This window comes from Amphibalanus amphitrite, unplaced genomic scaffold, assembly GCF_019059575.1.
Source record: "Amphibalanus amphitrite isolate SeventyFive unplaced genomic scaffold, NRLGWU_Aamphi_draft 000181F_arrow, whole genome shotgun sequence".
Classification (NCBI taxonomy): domain Eukaryota; kingdom Metazoa; phylum Arthropoda; class Thecostraca; order Balanomorpha; family Balanidae; genus Amphibalanus; species Amphibalanus amphitrite.
Window position 1 is genome coordinate 612,291 of NW_024881676.1, and position 26,942 is coordinate 639,232.

General features: G+C 50.3%; 4 protein-coding genes across 35 annotated transcripts in view; 2 read left to right on the forward strand and 2 right to left on the reverse strand.

Annotated features, from left to right (window-relative positions):
* LOC122384089 (C-terminal-binding protein-like) overlaps window positions 1-2,138 on the forward strand; it is a 37,889-nt gene extending 35,751 nt beyond the window's left edge. For 3 of the 31 annotated variants that reach the window (XR_006256963.1, XR_006256972.1, XR_006256982.1), the window contains 3 exons: window positions 317-392; window positions 1,280-1,827; window positions 1,889-2,138. Coding sequence is in view for 4 of the 31 variants with exons in the window: in XM_043371088.1 (XP_043227023.1) it covers window positions 1,280-1,339 (60 nt within the window). In the remaining 27 variants the exon portion in view is untranslated. Of the gene's footprint in view, window positions 1-316; window positions 393-1,274 lie in introns of all 31 variants that reach the window. The other 28 variants (XR_006256962.1, XR_006256971.1, XR_006256980.1 and 25 more) reach the window with 13 other exon arrangements.
* A 151-nt stretch (window positions 2,139-2,289) lies between these two features.
* Window positions 2,290-13,209, reverse strand: LOC122384091 (putative aminopeptidase W07G4.4). The gene is given in 14 exon segments (XM_043371094.1): window positions 2,290-2,555; window positions 3,013-3,050; window positions 3,053-3,124; window positions 3,593-3,815; window positions 4,313-4,367; window positions 4,932-5,059; window positions 6,105-6,190; window positions 6,453-6,557; window positions 6,953-7,137; window positions 7,578-7,717; window positions 8,117-8,225; window positions 8,606-8,887; window positions 9,581-9,646; window positions 13,068-13,209. Coding segments are annotated over 13 exon segments (1,593 nt in total). The 5' UTR covers window positions 9,616-9,646; window positions 13,068-13,209; the 3' UTR covers window positions 2,290-2,420.
* Window positions 13,210-13,607: 398 nt separating this feature from the next.
* LOC122384092 (osteopetrosis-associated transmembrane protein 1-like) lies at window positions 13,608-17,797 on the reverse strand. The gene is made up of 3 exons (XM_043371095.1): window positions 17,546-17,797; window positions 14,123-15,975; window positions 13,608-13,897 (listed from the first exon to the last, which is right to left on the reverse strand). Exon 2 carries the CDS (start codon window positions 15,882-15,884, stop codon window positions 14,718-14,720), a length of 1,167 nt encoding a protein of 388 aa, XP_043227030.1. The 5' UTR covers window positions 15,885-15,975; window positions 17,546-17,797; the 3' UTR covers window positions 13,608-13,897; window positions 14,123-14,717.
* Window positions 17,798-17,960: 163 nt separating this feature from the next.
* LOC122384093 (ras-related protein Rab-28-like) lies at window positions 17,961-26,445 on the forward strand. Of its 2 annotated transcripts, none has more exons than XM_043371097.1 (6): window positions 17,961-18,084; window positions 19,530-19,727; window positions 21,252-21,437; window positions 23,091-23,220; window positions 24,482-24,585; window positions 25,155-26,445. In XM_043371097.1, the coding sequence occupies exons 3-6, from the start codon at window positions 21,408-21,410 to the stop codon at window positions 25,344-25,346; spliced, it is 456 nt and encodes a 151-aa protein (XP_043227032.1). In that variant the 5' UTR covers window positions 17,961-18,084; window positions 19,530-19,727; window positions 21,252-21,407; the 3' UTR covers window positions 25,347-26,445. The 2 variants fall into 2 exon arrangements, with proteins under 2 accessions (XP_043227032.1, XP_043227031.1); XM_043371096.1 differs by having other exon boundaries at window positions 17,992-18,084; window positions 19,530-19,628.
* The last annotated feature ends 497 nt before the right edge of the window (window positions 26,446-26,942 follow it).

The window sequence follows — 26,942 nt, forward strand, 5'->3', positions numbered from 1 at the left end:
GCGAGCAGAATTGAAAAATATCGGGGAAGAGGTTTCGATAGTTGAGGTGCTGGTGGTTTGGACAAAGCGGAATCTGGGCAAATAAGGGGGGGGGGAGAAATTGAAGTGTTCGAAGGTCACGGGTAATGTGTGTGCTGGAGAGGGACAACCTACCATTGCGGGGGGTTCGGGGGGTACGGACTACGGGGTCGTCTGAATTCACCGGGCCCGGTCTGCGCCCCTCACCGCCGTCACTCTGTCCCTGCCGCTGGGTGTCGGTGGCACTCTGTACCTCACGGGCCCCGACCTAAGCCTGTAGCTGTCTGTGTACCCCTAGGTTCCAGAGCGGCTCTGAGGGGGGTCGCCGCGGCCGCCCGAGCAACACTGCAGCGAGCCACAGTACCTGAGTCAAGGTACTTGGTACTCGGTAGTCGCGGGACGCGCGCTACAGACGCCCGGCCGACGCCGCGGCTTGCTTGCTTTTACAATGGGACGCGGGGCAGGGTTTTACTATGGTAGTTAGTGGGATTGGGGAGATTGAAGTGCAGCAGGATGGGTCCAAGTAAAATGGACTCTGCTGCAGTTAGTGAAATTTGTATTTCTATTTGTAGTTGTATTTGGAATTTGGAGAATCTCCTTTGCCTCCCAATCGGGAACTATTTCTTTTGAACTTTCTCAGAAAATTTCACAATCATGCGTCTTTCGGGCATCTTTGAGTACTCGGCTGGCTCTCATAGCTCATACCAGTCGTTAGATAGTTCAATGTTGAATTGGTACGAGTGGATGCAGCTAGCATTGAGCTAGACTGCAGGGTGACTCTGCTTTGCACACGGTGCCCCGGCTAGCCACTTCTAACCACCCTCGCTTGCTCCCTGCTTCTTTGTGGTGGCAGTGCGCCGGCCTCACCCTCGCTTACCCGTGCTGCTGTTCTAGTTAGTTCACCATTTAAGTCTTATGTCGTTTTGAAAGCCGCTCTTTCACTAGCTGTTTTTACAGTTTCAAACTTGTATGCTTGGAATATAATCTTTTTTCTCTCTTATTAGCATTGCAGTAACATTGTCACATTAAGGTGGTTGATTATTTGCCAATGACTGTTTAATAGACCGAATCAAATGCCACAAAAATAATGATTATGCTACGTTCGTTATCATGTTGTCTCTATGATCTTTGCGTGTCCATGGCAGTGCCCACCAGTGCCTACCATTCGCTGTATTTGAGCCCCCATGACCCACCCTGGCTGACCTCTGCCGGCCGTATTGGGGCACCCCCGTGACCTAGCCTGGCTGACCTCTGCCGGCAGCCGACCAGCACACAAGAGAGCCATAGCTTAATAAAGCCAGAGTCGTCGGACATCCACTGAGCGCGCCCGCAGTGCCACCTGCCGGCGCTCGGACGAACTACACATCCGCCGTCGCCCGATGTGATAGGCGACGTGGTGGGTGCGCCGGGATCCGTCGGAACCACCGGAGACCGCGGGGAACCACTGGGAACCAGCGGCGCCGCGGCGGCCGCGACGAATCGCCCCAGCGGCTGGCGCTGACTGGAGCGGGGAGCCGGGGACTGACAGTGCTGGACATTTCTCCATCGCACCGACCGGCGCGCCGGGGCCGGGCCGAGTGTACGCGTGCGTGTGTGTGTCTGTGTGCGTGTCTGCGTGCGTGAGAGGGCGGCGGGGGCGCGGCCGCCGCGAGTTGCCGAGCTCGGGAAGCTCCTGTACAAACCGCGCGTATTTTTGCTGTGTCTGATGCGTGAGCGAGGAGCGGGCCGCCGCGCGAGCGACGAGGCTCGCCGGCCGCCAGAGAGACGAGACGAGTCGCCACCGGGACGCCCTCAGAGAGCCCAGACGAACCGACGACGGCGGCGGCGGCGGGGCGGCAGCCGCCGGCGACCTCCGAGCGCGCCCGACCCGCCGCCGCCGCCCCAGCCCTGTGTATATTACCGTTCATGGTCATTTGGTCATCATGTAGATCTTCCATAAATAAAGGAGACTTAACGTTGATCTGTCTGTTGCGGGCGGCGCGGCCGGCCGGCCGGTTGGACGGCTGGGAATGGTGTCGCCGCCGGTTTGGACTGTGTGCCGTGCCGGCAACGGTCGGCATTGTGTAATCTCGCGTCAATGACCTGGATCGAGGAATAAAGCGCGCAGTGGTCGGATGTTACACTATGTGTGTATGTGTGATGATCGGGAGCTATAACCCCACGGGGGTTAATCGTGAGAATCTGAAGGGGTTAAAAGTATCACAACTCAGTATCGCACAGCACGGGAACAAATCACTGCTACACCCACGCCCTACAATTCATAGACCATAATCACCACCGAGCTTGATCCTGTATTTCAGTTCCACCTCATTTCACCGACAATCATTGCCACAGTTTCGGTCCGATCCGGGCCTGTGATCACAAACCCCACCGCCCGCGCACCACCCTACGAACGGGGCGGCTCACAGCTGGTTTCCGAAGAAGTTGGCGGCCATGGCGAGCACTGGGGAGCCCGAGGGGACGCCCGGGAAGGGTCCCGAGGCGGCCGCAATGTCCAGGTGGGAGTACTTGAGCGGCTTCTCCGAGTCAATACCGTGCTGCGGAGAGAGTAGAGGGGAGGTGAGCGGGGTAGATGCGGTATCACGTGCTGACACGTGCAGTGGAAGTGGGGCGCGAGCGCTACGGGAAGGTCAATGGACAACTGCGTCATAGGCGATACGGAAGCGAATTTTTAGTCTTCGATGCTCGGGAGGCAGATAATGCTAAACATTGAGCAAGAGAAACCGGAAGCAAAGCTTGTGACGACGTACTCCAGCCTTCCTGCTGTATTCTGGATAAATATTGTTTGAAATCATCTACAGACTGCACTACATCCCAAAGACGTCGACGGGTTCCTTCGCGTCGCAAATCCTGCTGGGGCAAATCATTACCCTCTTCTCGACTCCCACCAGTCATTGTTTTTCACACCATCTCCCTCTCTCCCTCCCTGAATCTCACCGTCACCCAATCACCCCTTTGGGACCCGTCCCGCCCCTCTTCCGTCACCCCACTGACCTTGTCCAGCCCGGAGGCCATGATGAGGAAGGCGGCCGGCCCTGGTGGCCGCGCGGGGTGCGGGACGACGGAGCGTTGTTACACTGCAGAACGTCCTCGTACTCGGACTTGCCTGGAACGGGGAGACAGTGGGGCGGTTATTGGACGGTTACATAGAGCTGCTGCACGGCTAGCGTTATTACAAACACACAGTTGCACGCGAAACGACCTGCGCTGGTGGCGCGGGAGGGCGAAGAAGGGGGCCAGACTTTGGTGAAGGAGGTCGAGGTGAAGCAGAGTGGCCAAACATTCCAGCAAGGGTTTGGGGTTTAAAACCGCCCTCCTCTCCAGTCTCCACCCTTCCGAAAAAAAACCTTTTACGTGCGTGAACTCCATCACGTTCGCTCATCCCTGAGGAAGGTGTCGTCCTTGAGGAAGGCAAGCTTCCTTGAGGAAGGTTCGCTCGTTCTTACCCTTGTGAAAGGTGTAATCCCCGTTCTTACCCTCGTTAAAGGTGTAGTCCTGTCCCGTTCTTACTCTTGTGAAAGGTGTAATCCCCTCTCTCGCCCTTGTGGAATATGTACTCCCCCAGTATTCTTACCCTTGTGGAAGGTGTAGTCCTCCCTGCGGATGGTGTTAATCTCGAAGGGGTCGCCCATCAGGTCGCCGGCCTCTGAGAAGCGCGCTGAGCAGTGCGCCTGGCGCGCCGGCCCATTGTCCAGTACTGACGCGTAGCCGTCTCCGCAGGCCAGGCAGGCGTGTCCGGTGAGCGTGGCCACCGTCATCAGGTAGGGGTTCACCTCGCCGGCGGCGCGCTCCTTCATCTGCGGAGGGGAAGGGGGTGAGAGTGAGGGCGGAGGGAAGGGGTACACACTTACTACACGTAGTACACTACGCTCATGGGAGTTTGTGGTTGGTAGTTGGGGATGTTCGTGAGTTTGTAAACATAGCAGTTCGCGGTGGGGACTTGGAAAGTGAATGGAGGAAAACTGAATGGAGGGTGCGAATGAATGGTGTGGCCACGAGTCCACGGCAGATCGATAGCACTGTTGGGGCTGCCACGAGCCAGGGGCTCGTTTATTGCAGGCCATTAACAGCGTGACTTATTCATTCTAGGACACACCCAAGTGATCCATTCACTACTGCCGGAATGCTACTGCGGTCCGTAGTGGTGCTCCATTGCGACATCGAATCTATATTTCTATTATAATACTGACGTCCAGGCTCCAGCGTTCCCACCGACGTTATTCGAACCTGCTGATGTTCACATCACTTCTGATATTGCCGTCACTGACGAGTGACGTTACGCTGCACCACTCACCAGACAGAGGAGGTCGGCCATCACCATCCGTCCCTCGGCGTCAGTGTTTCCCACCCTGCCGAACGACGAGAAACGGCGTTAGCGCAACAAACACACAAGCACACGAACCGAATAGGATAAATACAATGCTGTTCACTGAATCTTGTCTTTTCAATCAATCCGCATGCTGCTCAATGTCGTTTTCCTTCTCGATAACCCGGAAAAATATAAGAATATCAATTATCATATCTACGTCGCCTTCCCAGTCAACCACTAACCTACCCTACCCACCCTTAACAAGGTCGGCACCCCCGTACCCTTCCAGCCTGAACCCGCAAGTACGGGCACCTTGGTCGATGAGTGCTACGCCTGACTAAACCACACCGATCACTGACTTATGAGTAGGTAGCACTGTTAATCCCAGTCGCTGATCCCTGTCCTACCCCAGCTTTACCCAGCCCGAACTCCTAACCTACCCCAGCTTTACCCAGCCCGAACTCCTAACCTACCTCAGCTCTATTCCCTGAACCCAGCCCTAATCCCAGGTCCTAACCAGTGACCGCAGCCCTAACCCTGATTCCAGCCCTAACCCCCGTCCCCACCCCTGACCACAGCCCTGACCTTAGTGACCCCCACTGACCTGATGCGGACGCCGGCGCGCGATGTGATGATCTCGTCAGCCACGTATCCGTCGGCGCCCACCGAGTTACGCACCATACACATCACACCGACCACCTTAATGCCCTTGGGGCGCAGCTCGGCCAGAGTCTGACGGATATAGAGGGACACGGGTCACACGGGGTCACACACAGTAATACGGGGCGCAGCTCGGCCAGAGTCTGACGAATATAGAGGGTAGACGGGGGTCACATGAGGTCACACGGAGTGATACCGGGTCACACGGGCTCAGGCGGTGAAGAAACTGGTCTCAATGTTGATGGAGTGGTCGAGACAGGTAGGCGCAAAGTAAAACTGTGATTGGGCGAGTAAGGAATGCGCATAAAAAGCTACACAACTATGATTCGTAACATAATTAGACAATTGGGTAAGCACGAGTGTCATTTCAGTGATTCGAGGACCAAAAGAAGTTAACAAGATGTGGAATTGAAACGATTATTCATTAACTTCATTCGTGATGTCCATTTCGGTATGATTTAGACCAGCCGTTGCGGCTCGTCGCGGTGCTGGCCGGACCCGTTCCGCAATGGAAGCTGCTATCAATTTCCGCAATGGTAGCTCCCATCAATGAGCCATTGATTATCAATCGCAGAGGACAGCGCGGTCCACTGCAACGCAATTGAACAACGGTCAATGGGCGGCTCCCAACGGCCATTCCGACAGTGGGTCAACCTATAGAGGAGCGGTTAAATAACTATACTTCAATAGCACTCGATTTGATGACTATCTGAGTCATGCGCACTTGATATGATGGCCACGAGAATAAGATAGTCTTCAGACTTTGGACGAGAGTCGTTTCCGTAAATGTCATTGCGACATAAACCCTCAGCGAATGGTAGCGATAATATTCGAACTCAACCGTTCAAAACCACAGGCGGTAGCGTTTGTGAAACTTGTGCTGCAATAAGTTTCGCTTACAGCGCTAGAGTTAATACGGTTTCAAAAAGCTGCTGATAATTATCCGAAAAAACTGACGAGCTTTGACCAAGGGTTTGTCGATTCCAATTGAAAACACTCTGTCCTTGCAACGGAACATGGTGATCTGAAGTTAGACAGTCCAGCAATACACCAAGTGCCATTAGAAATCAAGCATGCGTTGTAGAGGCAATGGAAATAACCGTGTGTGAGCTCTGACCTTGAAGAAGCCTCCGACGGCGGCGGCGCCGCACTTGTCCCTGTGCATGCCGGCCATCACACCACCAGCCTTGATGTCCAGACCACCTGCGGGCGTCGCGAGGGTCAGGGCAGGTCAGGTCAGGTCACGGTGGGTTGAGTGTAAAACAGGCAACAACGGAACACTCCACTTGTCTTAGAGTACCGACGACCGTTAGCAGCTTGATCTCTCGCCTTTGTTCTTTAACCTTGATCTCCCGCCTTTATCATTTGAACTTGACCATATGTCTGACCTGTGTCATAGCCGTGATGCCCTATGACCTTTACCCCGCCTGACCTATGTCATTTGCCCTTTGACCTCATGTCTAACCTGTGTCGTAGGTGATGCCCTTTCCGACCAGCATGTAGGTGGCCGTGATGGGACCCTGACCCTCGTACGTCAGGTGGATCACGCGGCCACGGTGGCGCGGGATCACTGTAAGACAGAGACACAGAGGTCAGAACGGTGACCTCATCCTCACCCGCGACCCCCTGGCCCTCGTAGGCCAGGTGGATCACGCGGCCACGGTGAGGCGGGATCACTGAAAAACAGATGGCGTGGTGACATTGGGACCTCAACCAGCCTCTGACATTTGCAGAAGTTGAGAGGTCAACGGCAACAATGACGACAAAGGGCCTAAACATCTAGTATCTGATACAGCTGCAAGTACTGGTATGAATCGTATGATTAAACAACACTTGAAAAAGTACCGTGAATAACATAACTGTCGTAAAAGCAGCATACACCCCAAACACACTACCTCGTTCACCTACCAAACCCATTCCCAACTTATCTCCTCCTTCGCTCCGCTCCTCTGCCTCCCCTCTCACCGGCGGCGGCGCGGTTGACGGCGGCCAGCAGCGGGTACTTGTCCTTGAACGGCGTGGAGCTGCTGTCCTCCTCCTCGACCTCGACCTTGACCTGGGAGCCCTTCAGCACGCGCTGCATGTACTCGGCCACGCGCGGCGCCGCCATACGCTCCGGGTCACTGCCGCCGATGTCCCGGGCCACGAACCTGCGCAACGGGGGACGTGTGTGTGTTGTTGGAGCCTTTGGGTGCGCGCTAGAGCACAGGTAGGCTATCAAGCGCCCTGCACCGGGAGAAGAGATGTCGGTGGTATGGATGGTAGAGATGGGAACGGAGACACTACCGTTTTCTCTTGTCATTAACGAGCAAAGTTCTTACATGCCTGGGGCAATGCCATACATACGGTCAGGAGCAAATACTTTCATGACAGAATATATTTCCTTCCAGTCTCATTACTTTCTTCCTATCACCCGTCAGGTCTGTCTACCTTATACCAAAAAACGAGCGATTAATTCCTGGTCGATCAAGGCCAATCACGACTTGTTTTGAGTTGACTTTTATCAGATCATCCAGCTCCTACTCCCCACATCTGACCCACACTGTCGCCCTCCTCCCCTAAATCCCTCCTCTCTCCCTGCGTCTCCTACCTGCCGCTCTCGAGTCCGAGCGCGGTCTGGATGAGTCGCTCCAGAGCGCCCTGCTGCTCGCCGAACACCAGCAGGTGATCGGCCTTCAGCAGACGCTTCGAGTCGGAGGTTTTCACAGCGTGCTCACGGACCTCCAGCGGCTGAGGGCGGAGAGACGGAGGTCAGATGGGGGGTCGCAGCGACTTATCCAGGGACTGAGGTCCAACCATGGAGATAGGGTGGGGTAGGGATAAAATAAAACAAACACTGATCCTACCGGAGGCCAGGATAAGCGTGAGAATGACTCTCGGGTGTAAAGACAGGAGAGCTGACGAGCCGGTCAGGAACGGTCAGATGAGAAAGGCTCCAATTCAATCGAGAGTAAGAAAGTCAACGAAGGCTATAGGCTTACTATGGTTTTTAGAGAACGTACGACGAGTTTCGTAAAGCGAAGAAGCCTGAAGGTAGCAATCGATAAAACACAACAGTTGAATTATGAGACGCACCACCCAGAGCCCTCACTGCTCGTCGTCCAGCTCTCGTCGGCACCCCCAGCTCACCACATAGAGGGCGTGCAGGGCGCCCAGGATGGAGCTGAGGGTCGAGTGCTGGTACTTGGGGTAGGGCACGGTGACCAGAAGGGGGCTGCGGCTCCCGGCCGACAGCGCCCTGGGAACGACACACAGACACACCGGTGTAAAAAGTCACAAAAGCAAACAGGCAGGTACAGTCGCGGTCACAAGCATACTGTGGTGCGATCATTAGCGTGTTATTAGAACAATTGAGGCCAAGGTAACGAAACCAATTAGCAGTTCGCAGCGGTTGAAATGGGCGGATTATTTGTCACACAATGCCTAAAAAATAAGGGTACCTGATATAAAGCGACGCTCCAGGGGAAAAACAACTTGTAACTTCTAGCTTACAACGCAAACGGACCATTTAGCATTCGTGTCTCATACCTATATTCCAATAGTAACTGCTAAGTTTATCCCCTCCTCCTCCCACAACTCTCCGACCCTCCCACACCCCTCCCTCACCTCTCCACTCACCTCTGGATTCCCTTATCGGCCGCCTCAGCGAACCGGCGCACGTCGTCATAGTCCCTGTTGAGGGGTCCGGTGGGCGCGAACACCAGCCTCTTGGCCGGCAGCTGGACGGGCACCACGGCGCCCTCCGACTCCAGGGCAGCGTTCACCGCCCGCAGCGCCTCCAGCGGCGACTTCAGCGTGGCCAGGTGTCCGGGCAGCTTGGCCACGGAGTCGGTGACGAGCACGATGGCGTCGGCGTCGCCGCAGGAGAGGTCGGTGACCGCCTTCACACGGCACGGCACGCTGGGGGGGGGGGGGGGGTCAGCGTGGGTCGAGTGGGGGTCCGAGAGTGGTTTTATTAGGGGAACAAATGAGCTCAGTAGAAGCAACTCAAGGCCATTACCAGTCAAACAATAGTTTGAAAGCAGTTATGAATAATTGCAGCCCATAAAGCTTTAGAGATGCGTTTAAGAAGAACTGAACTACGATAATACATGCAACTGTCAGCAATAACACTATAATAAAAAGGTTGGACCCGCGTCCTCATTGATTTTAAAGTTCAAGCATTCGACAAACAAAATGGACAATGACAGATATGATTAATTCATGTGAAGATGTCCCTAAGGGCCAAGGTCCTCCGAAAATAAACTGGTCTCGACAGCATCGTTGCGCAAACGGTAATCCGTAAAGCAAACAGTCCGGTCCGAGCAGAGTAAACTGGTTTTAGAAACCAGTTTCACATCCCAACAGCAGCAGATGATACTGCAGCATCTTTTTCAGCCGTTTGAGTCGCCCTGACTGACTGAGAAGGATGACTGTTGTTTTGTGACTATACTTTTTGTGATCTGACTACGCGCATACCGTTCATTAACCCTCAGAGTTTATTGTGTTTATCATAACAGAAGGTCACAGGTAGTCGATGGACTGTGTGTACAGCGGGACTCTACATACAGTGCCAGGCCCGAAACAAGGACGGTTCCTCTGCTGGTGCCTTACCAGCCCCAGTCCGGGATGTGGTCCCCGGAAGCCATCTTCGTTAGGTGAGACGAAACCGATCAGAATCTGAAACGGAACACAACAGGTCAGAATATGTACGACCCAACATTTTGGCCAGGATCAGCCAACTGTACCTACTCGTCAACCATGTGATAAGCAGTATAACCCGCGCCCTGGTGGGGTCTGTTTATAACGCGACCTGGTGGGGGGGGGGGGGGCATTTTTTGCCCCCCCTCGTATCTCCGAAACTACTGGACGGATCCGCAAAATTCAAACGGCGTTCGATAGCCCTGTCAAATTTGTCGGGGGAAACCAAATTTCATTGACCTCGGGGTCACCGATGACGTCACAGGTCAGGTCAAAGGTGCAATGTTTCACCGTTCACGGGTCATCTAGGGAATGCGCTATAACACCGAAGAAAACGCATTTTGTCGAGAATCAGCGATAGGGCGTCAGTTGCCTAGTACATATGTTGCTATAAGAGCTCACTATACAAGGTCAGGTCACAGGTCAGGTCACCAAGGGTCACAGGTCAGGTCACATGAACCTAACTTTAGGTACTAAGGTTGTGCGATGCAGGTTTTATGGCTAATTTTTCATTTCCAATTCAATGGTGTTGGCTATAACACTATCAGGTACGGCTTAGGTCACTTTCTGGTGAAGGTCAGGTCAAGGTCAGGTCAAAAAAGGTCAAATTTTAAAGTTGATAGTTTTGAATAAAATGGGTATTGATTCGATGCAGCTCGTCACGGGGAGTCTAATGGTGGTCTTTGTTTTGCGCTACGGGGTCTAGAATTGCTAAAAATTGAGTTTGAAAATTTGACGTCATCAATTTTGAACAGTTTTTCCGCTAAAACTTCGCCAAAAAAAGAGGCATCAATCTGAAATTTGGTATGTGGATAGAAGGCGGTAAGAACTATCACATATATTCCGGTTTTCGCGAAATTCCAAAAACTTTTTGGATTTTTTGGCTTTTATATTCAAAAAATCTATTTTTTGATTTTTGGGGGTCAAAATCCAAAAATTTCAAAAATCCGAGATTACAGTTTTGTAGCCCTGTCAATTCTACAGCTTTTATGTCTTTATCATTTTTCTGTATTTGCAAAGCTATAGGCCTGACAGCTCTTCCCGCGAAACCCTTTTTTAGGTCGAAAACGGCAGAACATGACGTCACTCTGACGTCATTTCCGGCCAACCTATCATAGCCTTTGGAAAAATTTTTGGTCACAATGTGTAAAATTGATGTCCGGGAGGGTACTGAAAGTTTGGTGACGATCGGCGCAGCGGTTCTGGAGATATGACGAAAAGTCTGGAGGGGGGGGGGGCAAAAAATAGCCCCCCCCCCACCAGGGCGCGGGATAACGGAACGATAAACTATATAACCTAATGTGAGAATCGACAGAGGCGGCTCACTCAGGTCGTGATGTCTGTTGTGGTACAGGGCACACCGTTATATGAAACGAGATCGATATAGGTAGGCATCGGTCGATAAATCAATATATCGACTAAACAACAGCTACATCCCACACCACATACGACTCATACTGGCCTCATAACATAACGCTTACTACCTGAGTAGTGTATGCGTTTATCAGGACGAATGTTTCATTTACGGACCCAGTTAAATGAAGGGACACGTTTTCCGACCCTCATCCATGCATTACACTATCAAAACGCTGCTCGAACCGTGACCCAGCAAGATTCAAAGACGAGCCGTCAACAGAAAACAGCCTTCCGTTTTCCCTTATGTGACTTCAACTGCCTGCGGTCACTAGAGGTCATCAAGGGGTCGTCGCCTCGTGCGGCCGTCATTCCACAAGTGTGTCAGGGGTCTTTTTGTGGCTTGTTTTGTGGGTTGTCCTGCGGGCTCGCGCCCATTTTGGATGTTTTGTCAGCTGAGGGGGCGGATGAGCCAGTGAACATACAGGATGGATGGATTCGTCGTACTTGAGCTGGGGTAGCGGCCTCAGAAACGTGGTGTTACCAAGAGAATAGAAAGGAGATCAACACGCTAACTGAAGCTCCCTACTGTTGGGGGTGTTCCTACTACAGACGAGAGTAGCGTGAGCCCCGTGCCCGCCGGATGAGCCTTAGCAGCGTCCTTTGGTCGTCGGACATGCCATGGAAAGATTAAACAAACGGCGAGTTTCGCTTGTGATGAAAGAGCGATATGACCCGCGATCAAATAAACAGCAACGTATCGATACGCTCGGAAACATCCCTACACATCGCACCAATGAAACCGATAGGTAGGCGTTTCGAGTTCCCAGTACGCCCACCGTTACACAAAACCCGGGATATGTTTCGAGAGTGAAGGCCAAGCAAACCTTCCATGGTAATAATGACTGTTACGAAACTTTGCCCCTGGCAGCAACCCTTTCGTCATTTTGATGGAAGTCACCTTTAGGACTGCCTTAGTATTTTAACAGCGAGCACCGCTGTGCTGTCGACACTCGACACGGTTGCAGCCGTGCCACTCTTGTCCCTACACCCGCCATTACCAACAGGACCGCTTCCAGCGAATTCGGTCACCACAGAGCAGCGCCTCTCAGAAAAGCTATACGCAGAACTAGCCGACTCTGCCGGAGGCCTGATCGACTGCTGGAAGACGTTGTCATTCCGAAGCGGGATAATTGTACGGTAGACTGCAGGGCGAACTGGAGAAGGCAAATTGTGTGTTTAAAGTGCTCGTTGATCTCTGGCTAAGTACAGGGTATGTGAAGCGCGGACAGGTAGGCATCCGCTAAAAAAATCTACAAAATATAAGAAGTAGAACCGTTCATGCATTAGCAAGTGCCAAATGGAGGCGGAATTGGCCTCAAGAAGCGTATATTTGCTTCTGATCAATTGCAGAGAACCTCTCGAGATGTGTCGCTCGAAGTACGATTTCATTCTTTTGGCTGAAGTAGGTATCTGATAAGGCGATACTGATGAGCTATTGAGACCAGCCGTCTCGGCGGCTGATAGTGTCATGTGAGCCAGGCGACCGGGCGCCGAGCACCGACCTCACCTGAGTAGTGAGTACGGCCCTCGGCAGCAAATTATCGGACGTACTCGAGTCAGATAACGGTACGAGAGGGGAGCCAGGGATCTAGACGATGCGTACTGTAACAGGCTAGGAGTAAGAACCCTCGCAGAACGAAGCAAAGCCGTAAAGCCAGTAGCCACACTTACAGGCAGGATCGAATTATTGAGCACCTACACGAGCGTGGGGACAGGGGTAAGGTCTAGACTTGAGGTCCACCAATAGATGTCAACTATGCCAGGATGGCAACGGAGAACTGTCCGCCCGTCACGTCCACCGCCCGGGAAGCTGCTTGTCATGGGTAAGCAATAACAAATTTCGGTATTTATATACATAACCCGTGAACTAAGAATTTACAACCTTCCACTTGCCCACCCGACTCGTGAGTCGCATTACCCTCCTCCCATCCCGTGAGGCCCAGCCGTACCCCGCTCGCGGCGCATGGGGCGCGGGGGCACTGACCTGTGACGAAGGCCGCGCCGACTACGACGTCCCTTCGCGGCGGCTCGCACGGAACAGTGGACCGGCCGATTGACGGCTCCTACTGCCCCACGGCCGACACCTAGCGGCCGGACGGCGAACTACAGCGGTCCCGTGCGCTCGGCAGATAGCAGAGGTCGAATGAACCCGCAAGTGCCTGGTGGGGAAGTGGTGGCCTGATAATTCCCAGAGCCGGAGGCGAGGCGGAAAGATACGGACGCGCAGACATCGCAAAACGAGCGCTGCCTTTTAAAAAGCAATGCGAAAAGTTGTTCGTTTTCGCAAATCCCGACATTTTACCGACATAGAGATAAAAATAGTAAATACGACTGGACAGAACCATACGCGAAATCTACGTACACCTACAGGACATGCATCTGAATTGTGCCATCCAGCCCCTCTGAACCGATCGACATTAGCCTTCCGTGACCCTCCGACAAATAAAACATAGACTGGACCACCCAGAATCAATTTTGAGAAGGTGAAGTCGCCTTCGAAAACTGGACAGGAAAAACGGATATGTAATGGAAGGCAACGTTTATTTATCCAAAGCACACATGCTGATACACACGAGATACAACCACAGCCATTCTCGGGCCGTACATGAGATACACGATAAAATACAATAAAATACAGCTTGACACTGACCCAGAATACAGGATGGCACACCGGTATCCCCCAATATGATACAACGCTCGGACCCTTTTACAAAGTCATACGTTATTTGAGTTCGGCTGGCAAGGTTTGGACAGGAGACGAATGACACGTGTAATAAGCAAATATTCGAATTTAGTGAACGAGGGATTATGACTATAGTCCGTTTTTCTTATCTTTAGACTTCACTCCAAGATGTTTCGCAAGATATGCACGAGACAAAGCATGGCTTAGAAAAAATCAAGCCCTTCGGAAACAGAAAATATTGCCTTGAAGCCTGGAGAGTGGCGCTCTTGGGTGCGGCAAGTGCAGATTTGTAGTCTCACAAATGTGTATTACATAAATAGGTAGGTACTTATACCTACCTGCTACAATTAAATTATACTTGCGATATGAGGCTTGGTCACAAGCTAATGTTGCTACATGTAGGTATACCAGCTCGTAGACGTAACGTTACAGCACGACTGAAAGACATTATAAAAAAAGGCTACAATATTTACATAAGGATACAAACCCAGCGGTGATTCCTGATGGAGCCCAACGGACCCATCCACTTGAAAGGCGAAAACATATATATTAAATGCCGAGGCATGCGATGCTCAAATATAGTAGGAACTTGCATCTCTACCAACAATACGGGTACAATACGGCGAACAGATTTGAAGGTACGAAAAAAAGAATGGTAATTGAACACAAATGAGCGTCATGGTTACTATCAATGTGTTTCCTGTGATCGTAACGAAAGCAGATGAACGCCAAATCAAGGACAAGACTCACATGGCCTCAGACCAATCAAATGACACAAAGGCACCGGATTATCATTCAGCAGTATTTTCAATCCGCGGGGGGGGGGGGCAGCAGCTGACCACTTGACCAGCCACTCCATTCTACTCTAATATACTGGCCATTTCAAGTGATAGGGTACAGGGCCGTTCATACGGTGTCCCCTTCAGAGAGCTCTCAGTCCCGGTTACCAACTCACATCACCGCACAGGAGCTCCTCGGGGCAGCGTCGGCCGGCAGGGCGGGCGGGCGGATCTCCTCAGCGTGCACCTCCTGCAGCAGTCGTGGGAACCTCTCGCCGGGCCCGGGCGGCCGGAGTCGCTCCCCGGGCCGCAGCGGACGGTGGAACGGCACCTCCGCCACCCGGCCCGACTCGGGCTGCTGGCCGCGCGCGGCGCCGCGCCCCGCCGCCGCCTCCTGGGCGCAGCGCTCTGCCTGGCGGCGGCCCAACGCCAGGTAGAACGCCGCCACCAGGACGGCGGCGACGGCGGCGGGCGCGTGCGCGGTCCAGCCGCTCTCGCCGGTCACCTCTGCGGGCGGCCGGCAGCCGGCGCAGCGCCACATCCGACTGGTCACGTTCACCATGTCCTCAACATCGGCGCAGATGGCGCCGGCCGGGTGCATCCTCCGGCCCGAGACGGCCTCCAGCTGGTCGGCCTGCGCGCGCAGCAGGTCGGCACACTCCCGGCACACGGCCGGCGAGCCGTCCGCCGCCGTCCGGTTGCCGTTCCGCTCGACACACGCGCGGAACGCGTCGTGACGGCGCGTCAGCTCAGAGATATCCGCGTTGATCTTGTAGCCGCCGAAGCCGAGTTTGGTGACGCAGCGGTCGCAGCGGTTCTGCGCCACCACCGACTGGTAGTAGCGCATGTGGTACATGATGATGTGCACGTCGTCATGGTCGAGCAGCTGCAGGCGGCAGTGGGCGTCATCCGGTCCCGTGCCAGACAGGATGTGCTGGTACGCCCGCTCCAGAGGGTAGCGGTTCTGCGCGCAGCGGATACACACCGACAGAGGGCGGGACGCCTTCACCGTGCAGGCCATGAAGTCGGCGAAGGCGTCGGCAAAGTTGGCCAGCAGCAGGCGGCACGGCTCGGAGATGTTGCCGCGCCGTTTGTACTCCAGTGACAGGTTGACTCTCTGCGCTCGCTGCAGGTGCGTTTCGCGGCCGTCGTCGATCTCCGGCCGGGGCCAGGTGAACAGTGCGACCAGGAGCAGCAGGGCGCCCCCGTACACGGCGTAGGCCACCAGCTGCATAACGCTCTGGTAGAGGCCGAACCAGTCGAACCCGGCCGGGCCGCCGGCGGGCCGGGGCGCGGCGGGCCGGTGCCAGCCCGGCGCCGGGCTCGGCGAGCGGAACATGGTCGGCCAGTGAGCCTTTCCGGGGAACTAGCGCGCCAATGGCAGTGGTGACAAAAGAGTGCCACCGATTGTGCTCTTAGTTTTCAGAGATCTGCAAGAGGAGGGCAGTGTGTATGAGGACTGTGGAGGCGACACTCTTTTCAAGAGCTGCTGTAAAATGGCTTCACAAACTCCAAACAGCAAATGCATTATGCAATCATTGTTAAGTGTGGAATGTGTATAATTAAACAGCAAAAATAATATTGTCGCAAAACCACTCACTTGAAGAAAGCACTAGGTGTTCACTACCCATGGATATATCAGCCACCAAGTGTAGGTCAAATACAATTCATGTAAAGTGATAATAAAGCTGAAAATGATGCGCACACCTCCTAGGTCTTTTGATTTGATATGCTGGAGGCTTCAAATTGCTGTCTTCCATGTAAGCACTTCAGCTACCAGGCATCACTCCTTTATCATTGGTCCATGAAACTTGCATCCAAACACCCTGCAGAAGCCATAACCACTAGCCCACAATGTGATAAATTTAGTGACAACAATGGTCTATCTATAGTGATCTAGCAGTTAGCACTACAAAATCTTCTTATCAATACCACAATTTTTAGGTACCTACAGGGTGTTGCAGATAAATCCGACACTTGAGAGGCAAAATACGAAATCGGCAATGAAAGCATGAATATTGCACACACAGGCCTGGCATTTTATTCAGCACCAGTTCGAGTCATATGCTGCACTTCTACTCGATGTAACCGCCGTTGGCGGCGACGACCATCTCAAGCCGAGGGCGAAATGATTCGCACGCCTTGGCGACCGTGTCCTTGTCTACGGCGGCGAACTCTGCCACGATGGCGGCCTTGAGAGAGTCGACGGTATTGTGTGCGTGCTTGCTGGTCTTGGCCTCGATCACGCCCCAGAAGAAATAATCGAGGGGGTTGCAGTCAGGTGAGGAGGGCGGCCACAAGTCCGGCGACCAGTGGTGAGGGACGCTGTTGAGCAGCCACGCCTGCGTCGTCCTGGCCTTGTGCGCCGGGGCGGAGTCTTGCTGGAAGACGTAGGGGCGTCCGTTGGCGATCCTGTGTTTGTGTTTTGGGGGAGGCAATTGATCATAGAGATGTAACATACTGCCCAAACTTTTCGTCGTGAGCATAGCACTCGAATAAACACGTTTTTTTTTCCAAGTGTCGGATTTACCTGCAACGCCCTGTACATTATCATTCCTAATTTTGCACCCAAGTAACACGAATACGCAACTGCTGCACAAGTTTATATGACAAGTGATTCCTGCGGAGTGCAGACCTTGCAGTCGAATCGCTCGCTTTGACTGCAGAAGATGCAGTGAACCACAGCAGTTTGATGCCACACCATCTGCCCCATTTCCACTTTCAGTGAAGTAGGTAATTGCCCGGAAGCAGCTGAACCGCAGGTGACCCCGAACAGCACTCTAACTTGCCACTCTGATTGCATAAGTCTATGGAAAGCTAAAAAATGCAAGCAATCTAAAATAACAATGGTTGAACTTTGCCTCAACTAGGAACAAAATGTAGATATTTTGATTTACAACAAAGCTGTGGCAGGAAGTTCCAAATCGAGTTCCTTTCAAAAGTATCACGTTTGAAGAATCATTAGGCATAAAGACGCAAAACAATATGATTCTGCCTTACCTATTATGCCAGACTGAATATCCTGAAGATGATGAATAATGCCTGCAAGAATGGCTGATAACCTGCCACTTCAACTTCCAAGATAAAAAAATCACACTGAAAATAAATAATAAAAGACAACCATGCATTTCACAATTCAGCACTTCATGTTCTTAGAGGAGCATCACTGACGGCACATAATATATAAACAAATCATACGCGCTAACTTGCTTTCACGAGCCAATCAAATACAAGAATTTCGGACACTCCGGCTAACCGATCGCAATTAATAGAATCAAGGAACGCGGCGTTTGAGGCGTTCAATAATATGTTTAATAGCACATCTCACTTATTGAGCTCTCATGCAACGGCCTTGCTCATTGGCAGATCAGGGAAATGTCGATACGCTAGCAGGACTTACAGAACTCATTGAGCAGTATCCTGATCTGGCTTTCTGGAGCTTTTATTTTTTATGAGCTTTGAACTCGCGGAACTTGAATTAATTTTCTGAGCTGTATACTGTGTGGTGAAAAATCTGCCATAGGATTTGAAAGCATTTGGTATGAAACACATCTATTTTTTGGAAAATTTGGCGCTAGATGTAGCAGCGTGAGCTGTGGAGCAGTACCCACCTATCCTACTTTAACTTTGACCATTGACTAAAACAAGAGTGAGAGAAGGTAACGATACCTCAGTTGGGGAAACTACGAGGCGAATGTCAAAAAATGGATTGGTCAATAAATGGACTTTTGATGACCATATATGGGCATAAATGCAGCCCTCGCTACTAAGGGTGAAAAACGGTATAACAAGCCAGTATTTGCGGTATCGCGTCCACTTATTGGAGAGAAAAGGCTTCCATTTTTCACTAGGAACTAGTGTGATTTGATCAAATTCGGTGAATTGACTCGAAAATGGCGATAGGAAAACGGCTTTTCTGCAGGTTCTGGGCGTCACAATCAGCTGGCCATTCAATAAATGGATTGGTTTTATGAAAGAAAATTGTTAAAAGATTTAATTTAATTACAATAAACAAAAATATTTAATTCTAAAATAATAACTTAGCGACAATTAGAAAAACCATAAACAAAATAATAAAAATAATGACATTTTTAAACCACGGTACTGCTTACATTTTTTGGCGCGTCTGTTTCAATCCGCCATATTTGCCAATCACGGTTTGACCTTGCTTTGTAACTCTGCGATTTAGAGCCGCCAGTTAATTATGCACCGGGTGAGTGTAGGCCTTGTGTGGTTAAAAAACATTCTTATGCCTTATTTTTTCATTTGTTTGCTAAAATTCATTGAAAAGATGAAGTCTGATTTTATGACCATATATGGTCATCGCCCCGCCCACTCCTGCCGCTGATTGGCTAATCCAATTTTTGTTTGGCTCCTTGTAGTTTCCCCAACTGACCTTCTTCACAAAAGGCCTGCGGGATCGAGGGTATTTGGGAACTAGGTACAGAAAAGCTGAACTGTATAATAGGTACTCTCGGGGGGCCGATTGATGTTCCACTACTCCCTACCTACCCATCGGGCTCCCATGGCTCAGCACTGGCTGCTGCCAGTGCTGCCACTGCTTGTGCTGTCACTGGCAGTAGCCAGTGCTGAGCCATGGGAGCCCGATGGGTAGGGAGTGGTGGAACATCAATCTGCCCTTGAGTGCACTCCTGGCACCTATTATTGCACTCCTGGCTGTGATCGGTGCTGATGGCCAATAAGTACATCAACATGTTTCTGAACTTGAGATCAATCTGGTCCTGGCTGGGCACTTACAAGCTTAGCAATAGTGAAAAAATAGTATAGTAGATGATCTAGGTGCTGCACTGAGTTCTGATACCTACAAGCCTCTTTCTAATATGGAAAGGAAATTTAGACATGCTGCATGTCAATACTTTGTCAACCTGCTCACTGTTTGTACTTATCTGCTGAAATTATGTGTATATCTGTTGTGTTGCTTATAGCTGTTCGACTATCATGATTTACCCCCTCCATTGCTCAGGTGTGTTCTTCAATAGGCATGGGTAGCCAAGAAGAGGATAATGGGATATCCGAAAAGCAACTGAAAATCATCCTTGTTGGAGATTCTGGATCTGGAAAAGTAACATGATGTTCTTTGTGTTGTTAAGTGACACCCAGCACAAGTGATTGAAATATAGATTTGCAGCATTGTTATGCTAATCTGCACTGCACTATAAAGGTACCTGCAGCCCTTCAAATACTGTTTTTTTATATAAAAGTGCATGTTTTGCATGAAGTGTACAAATTTTGAATGTTTGTTGTCCATGTTAATTGCCATTTTCAGCTTTTTGAGTATTGGGAGCTTTAATTGTTAGATGTTTTATGTTGTATTGAATTATGTACCGTAAAACGGGGTGTTAAGGGACAGTTTTGAGGTGTTTTGTTATATAACTCAAGAAAGGTTGGAGATAGAAGCATCAAATTGTCAGCATTTTATGTGGATTTTGGTGCTTTATATGCCTGCCACGTTAAAGTTTTTAAGATTTATCCCTGCATATTATTTTTTATTATTTTTCATCACTGTCCCTTAGCACCCCAATGTGGGGTGTTAAGGGACACCTATATTATTCCAAGAAATGGTCATCAAATGCCCACAATTGGGGTGTGGAAGGGCACACAATTTATTTATTGAAATGTTTTGCATATTCTGTCACAAAACAAGTCAGGTTCATTCACCACTAATGACCTTTTTAGCCAATTACGTGTAATGCAGCTTACGCTTGTGGAAAAAGTGCTAATTATAAGGTAAACAGAACCAAAAAGTACCCTTCTGTCATAAAAAACCCATGTTGAAGCTAGTCACTTGTCATTATGTTGCCCTCTTTGTTTTAGCCTTTTTATGATGACATCACATTTACCTGCATCAGTCTCCATTGACCCGTCATTGTAAAAGAGAGTGTTGAGATGTTTTGTTACATAACTTAAGATGTGTTAGAGATAAAAGCATGAACTTGCCAGCATTTTATGTGGAATTTGGTGTTTTCCATGCCTACTTAATTAAATTATATTTAGATATTATTTTTTATTTTTTCTTCCCTGTCCCTTAGCACCCCACATCCACCTCAAAATATGCATGTATCCGGAAAAGAGGAAGAGGATGATAAATGAATGGGTGGATTTGCACAAGTTTTTCAGGAAACATGTGCAATACATGTGACAATACACCTATGCATTCATTTTCCCTGTACACCCACTAGTTTATGTGGTACACACAAAGTTTTGGAGATGTTTCAATTTTGTGAAAATGTAGCATGATTTTCAAATCCATTTTTGAACAAAATCACTTGCATGAAAAACCATACCATTTTCTCCTATGGTCAAGAGCAAAACAGTGTCAACTACCACACTGAAGTTTTTATTGAACCTTCTCAAATTAGGAAGTTAATATGACTCAAAGTTTTTCCCATGCAACTGTCCCTTAACACCCCACTGTCCCTTAACACCCCATTTTACGGTATGCATTTTTCTTCTCTGGTGATGATTAGTTGACATCAATTATTGATATTATTGCTCTTTTCACTTCTTGGTCATTATAACCTACACTCTATAGAAACCTAGAACTACTTGGTCGCTGGATATTCCAATTTGCTGTGGACCAAGCCCAAGGCCATCTATAGACTGTGGACGATATTCACCACCATTCTTGACCTTTACGCCACCTACCGCTTGATGTGTAACCCCTAGTTTGTGTTTGGGCCGCCAGACGGCGATATGTTGCCGGTACAGCCAGGACACGTTCAGTCCGGTCCACTCGTACACGTCCGGCGTCGAGTTCTACCTGAAGCGGCTGCGGCTGACCCAGGAGCGCAGCGTGACGCTCCAGCTGTGGGACGTCGGCGGCACATCGCTCACCGGAGGCATGCTCGACAAGTACCTCTACGGCGCGCACGTGAGTAGCGTCTCAGTACCTCTACGGCGCGCACGTCAGAACGTCTCACTCTCAGTACCTCTACGGCGCGCACGTGAGTAACGGCTCAGTGCCTCTATGGCGCGCACGTGAGTAGCGCGACAGCTTAGTACCTCCACGGCGCGCACGTGAATAGCGTCTCAGTACCTCTACGGCGCGCACGTGAGTAACGTCTCAGTACCTCCACGGCGCGCACGTGGGTTGCGCGACAGCTCAGGCTTTTATGGCGCGCATCTGAGCTCCGCAACGGCTCATTAGGTACCTTTACGGCGCGCACGTGAGTAATGGCTCGACAAGATCCCCTGACACGAATGCGTGTAATCTCGATGTCAATCCTGGCTAAGATTTGGAAGACTCGATAACTTTTACTCCTACTCTGGCTGACATTTATACTTAGTGAGTCGCTGACGCCTCGTTGTCCTTGCTTGAGTCCTGAGTGGCGAGTACCATGGAACTGATAGAAATGTGCACTGAAATGTTGATAGTGCTACTATCCGTATCGAATTCTGGAGTTCGGCGCATCTTGCTGCGGTGTTGGCCTTTGGTGCAGATGTCGCTAGTTATAGTAACCGACCCAGCTTGCTTCGAGACCCTTTACGCGGTCACAGAGCGGTCAGTGTTTAAGGTCTCGAAGGATCGAAGATTCAGACCCGATCCTGTCGAAAAAATAAATTCTTTCGATCCTGTCAATAAATACATTGACCAAGTTATATATGTAAACATCCGCATGGCCTGCAGCACATACACAACTAAAACGTGTCTGGGCTTAATACTTTTTCTGTGGCTGTCGCAAAATGTGCGTATGTTTATGATGACGTTCATGACGTCCCTATTATTTAGATTCGTGTCTTAAAGAAAAATATTAGTTTACAATTGCTTCTTTGGTATTCATACAAAGTTGAAGAGAGTATGCAAGATAGGACTTTCCAGACGATTAATTGATGCAGTGTTCGCCTTTTTAGGTTTATCAATGTTTTATACCATTTTGAAAGAAGACTGCCTATTCCAGTTTTTACTGTCACCTAGAGACATCTGCTTTCCTTCAACCTATTCTTTGTATATGTACGTTCACCTGGTAGTCTTTCAGTCGTAAGAGGCTGTACTCGGCGCTATACGCCTGTTGATTGTCCATGTGCCGCTTCCGCTGTCGTGTTTGCTCTGTTCGCCGATCAGTCTTCCGCTTCCGATGGCGTCATAGTGACGTCACAAAGGGTACTGGTGTCGCCCTGTTTGTCCTCATGTAGGTCGTGATTTCCGCAGTTTTATGTAAACAACTGATGAGGAATGTCGATCGTAGCCCGGGACGCCGCGTTCAAGGGTCCAGGGTTTGCGACAGCTCTGAGATCGATTCACCAATAATACGGTAATCGCTGAACTCCCGGCTCGCAACAGTTAATTGTCTCGTGTAATCTGCTTTCAAACATGAAGTTCCAATAATTTGGCCCAAACTCTTTATACCTATTTGTTATTTATCCAGACATTTTTACCCGTCTTAGGGCATTGGGCAGATCGTATTTCATAGGGAACGTTTTATTGCGAGTCATCGGTCTATTATTGACTGAGTTATAATTTTCAGTCAGTTCCGTGCTGTGCTCTGAGCTGCACAGATGACGTCACTTGTGGCGCCTGTTACAGCTGGCGCTGTTCGTGTACGACATCAGCAACTACACGTCGTTTGAGAACCTCGAGTCCTGGCTGATGGCCGTCAATGACGCCACGCGACATCAGACGCGCGCCCTGCGCCGCATCCTGGTGGCCAACAAAGGTTAGACACGTTGGCACTAAGGGACCATCATTGTGGAAGTCTTTCCATAGATCTTTCTTCTCTGCTTCGGATTGTATCACGGACACGTAGTTGTCAATAATCGCCCCATCTTGCCGACCATCAAAGCCTCAGACTACTAACACCGCGGCAGCTCCCTCGTTTTATTAACCCTATTCCTGGCGGGGGGGGGGGGCCTCAGGAGCCCCCCTGAGGTTTTTTGGTTATTTCTCCCAAACGCGTTGAGCTAGGAAGCTCAAATTTTCTGAATTTTCCTAAAAGGCTTCTACGCAACATGTCTGAAAATTTTGAGTTGATCTGACCTCAGGTCAGGTCACCAGAGGCGGTTTGGTGACCCTACCTAGAAAAGTTTGCAATCACGCCAGAGCTAGAGTTTTTGACCGATCAATTTCTTCTCTTCAGGCTTTAGTTAGGGTACCAGTATGTGCAATTTGTATATCTCGGAATTTTGATATCGGTGACCTAAGGTCAGGTCAGTTTCGCGACCTCCCCATTATAAGTCAATGGGGGAAAAATCAACTCCCTGTTTTTACCACTAAAACGGGTCGGAATGGCCCCATATACCATACATGACTTCATATACGATCAACCTTCACTACCTTGAGGTCTGTTTTGCTGTTGGGCAGCTGTGAGGTCATGTGACGTCATCAAAGGTCACCAAAGGTTTTTGGCCAATAACTCCGTACAGGAACAAGATACAGACGCGTGGATGGTCTCATTGTGTTCAGCTCGTCAAGACGCATCGAATGATATACATGATGACCTCGAGGTCACGTGACCTGAGGTCAACCTTTGATCTTGACCTTTCGAGGTCAACATATATATCATTCGATGCGGATTGACGAGAGGATCACGATGATGCCCTTAGTTTGTTCCTATCTTGACTAATTCGAAAGTTATTCGAGAAAAACTCTCCATATCTAGCGCCGCCATTTTGACTTTTTCGACCCCTGTGACGTCATCTTTGACCTGACCTGAAAATGACCTTAGTAAAAATTGTAGATCTTGACCGTGCGTATCCGATGCCGTTTACCGTTTGTCGCTGCGATGTGTAGTTTTTGAAATCTGAAGGGGGGGCCGAATCGCCCCCCCCCCCCGCCAGTTTCTTGTCCCGGCGGAGCCCGCCAGGAATAGGGTTAAATGATGCTCGTGTTTCTCCGAGATCCAGGCGAGGTAACTGTTCCGTATTTTACGGTCTTTGCGGGTGTCTAATGGACCTTTGACCCTGTCCGTGTTCCCGCAGGTGACCTGGAGCATATTCGCGCGGTCCGGGTGGACAAACACAAGAGCTTCGCGGCGGAAAACGACCTGATGTCATTCTTGGTCTCGGCTCAGAGCGGCGAGAACGTGAGTTCTGTTCGATAGTCCCTTATGGCGTATTATACCGACGTCGGTTGGCTGGGGGCCCCTGGCATGTGTGAGGACCTGTGACCACGGAAGGAGTGGCGTCATATTTTTCTCGGACGTTGCTGTTCTTATCTGATTGTTTATGTTCAAAGTTCATAGGACTGAATGTAGCGCAGTGAGAGTAGTTTCAGACGGTCGAATGAATGTTGATCAATTGCTGTTCCACAGTACTATTTATCGGCGATCAAACTCGTGTTAATGGTCATCTTAAAGTTAGTTTGGTTTGTTCAGGAGACTTGTGACAAACGTTGCTCTTCATAACCGGCTACTTAGTACTTACGGACGCAGCTGTAAAACCGATTGTCATTCGAGCATCTACTACAGATGATTGATTTTACACAAATTCAACGGACATTTAAATTATTTTCTTCGATAGTGTTTTGCGAGAAACTCGCTCGACATATTCGGTTCGTGTTTTATCCGCACCCAGAATCCACCGGGGATCACCGATCTAAGGACGACACCCCACCCGCCTGACCTCCCCTGCTCTCTGCTCTCGTGCTCCTCAGGTGGCGCAGATGTTCCAGCACCTGGCGGCGGTGACGGTGGGCGCGCGGCTCACTCGCGCAGACATGGAGCAGGCCTCGTCGGTGGTGCGTGCGCAGATCTCCAAACCCCGTCCGGAGACGGCGGCGGCACTGCCGCGACCGCCCACCGCCAGCCGCCTGCGGGTCAAATCCGAGGTCTGCGCGCTGATGTAGAGCCGTGAGGGAGAGAGGAGGGGAGAAGGGAGAGGTGTGGAGGGCGGAGGGAGGATGAAACGCTCCGGGGACATGTTTGGTGTGATTGGACAGGTTTGCCGCGATAAGATGCTGCTCATCCGTCGGTGCCTGGGCTGTTTGCGGTAGTGTGATAACATGACTCACACAGCACTTAACATATTGTATTGATCGTAACCCGGGAGCGGGAAATAGTCAAGGGCCATCAGCTGAGTCATCATGAGTGCCCACAATCGCGAAGAATGTTGACATGTGCCAGGTATCTCATATTAATCCCGCACAACTATGATACGAGTATACTGATTCACTTTAATCACCGTGTTATGTTGCGTGGCGCCTGAATAAGTCGATTGCATTATCAAATACCGATCTCAAGCCTCCGTCATGGCTGTCTGTGATGTTTTGGTGAACTTTTTAGCGCTAAAAAGACCAATGAATTATATGGTAGCGATCTTATATGCGGTATCCTACAGCTACAACCGTGGCAGAGAATGATAACCGAAACTGCCGATAAAGGGCAAAGGAATCGTTGCGAATTACCGTACATATATCATAGTTACGATAGTTACGAAAGATATGGCTAGTTGCGGTGTATATTTTTTTATGTTTATAAAATTGGATCTGAAACGTGATATATTGAATGATTAGGAGCCAGCTCGATGAAAAGGCATTGAATATCGCAATTAGCTTCGGACGAGGGTTGGCCGGCGATCTGGTCTATGTTTGTTTCGCTCTAGTTTCGTGTCGTTCGTGTTGCTCGCTGATACGACCGTAACCAGTCCTGGTCAGCGACGACAGTCCGTCCAGTACGTGGCAGTCCGATGTCGGGATGGATGTGGCTGGATGTGGCAATGTTCACCTGCCGTGGCGTCGATCTGGACTGCCCCGATCGAGGTGCTGGGTGCGACTGGCGAGGTGGTAGTAGGCACCTGTCAGTGTTTGCTGTTTCGTATGTATGTCGCTGGCTCGTACACAAAAGGTGTGCCTTCTAGATCATCGCAGTTTGCACTGCAGTTTTGTGTGCTACTCGTCTTTTAGCGAATATACGGCACTGGTACTCCCAGAGCCCACGAAGTCCCCCGGTCTCTTTTTTCCACGTTGACTATATTTTTTCATGACATTTGAATTACGAGATGGATTGCATGCACGCGCAAGTGATATGATGGCTGTAGCCTGTAGGCGCGCGCAGAGTCAGCGCGAATGCAGAGATATGTATGCCGGAGCACCATTTAGTAAGAAAAAGAAAAAATAGCAAAATCCGGGGACCGGGCCCTGGGGTGGTCCGTTACGTCACGTTCAGTAACCTTGAAATTGGTTCCTCTTCTATTTACAAGAAACACGTAAGTGTTCATCCGCGCTGCATACTATTTTATTACATATGCTAACTGATTTTTACCTCAAGATAAACTCAAAATAAGATTGCTCATTTACGTTACTCAATCAGCTGTGAAGACACTATAAATACACTATAAACGTCTAAAAAATCGTGATGTTCAAGGTACTATTTGTCTGCGAACTACATCAGCTGTTTTCATGAGAGCGAAAACAGGGCCATTGTGGCGCGCGGTGACAACACAA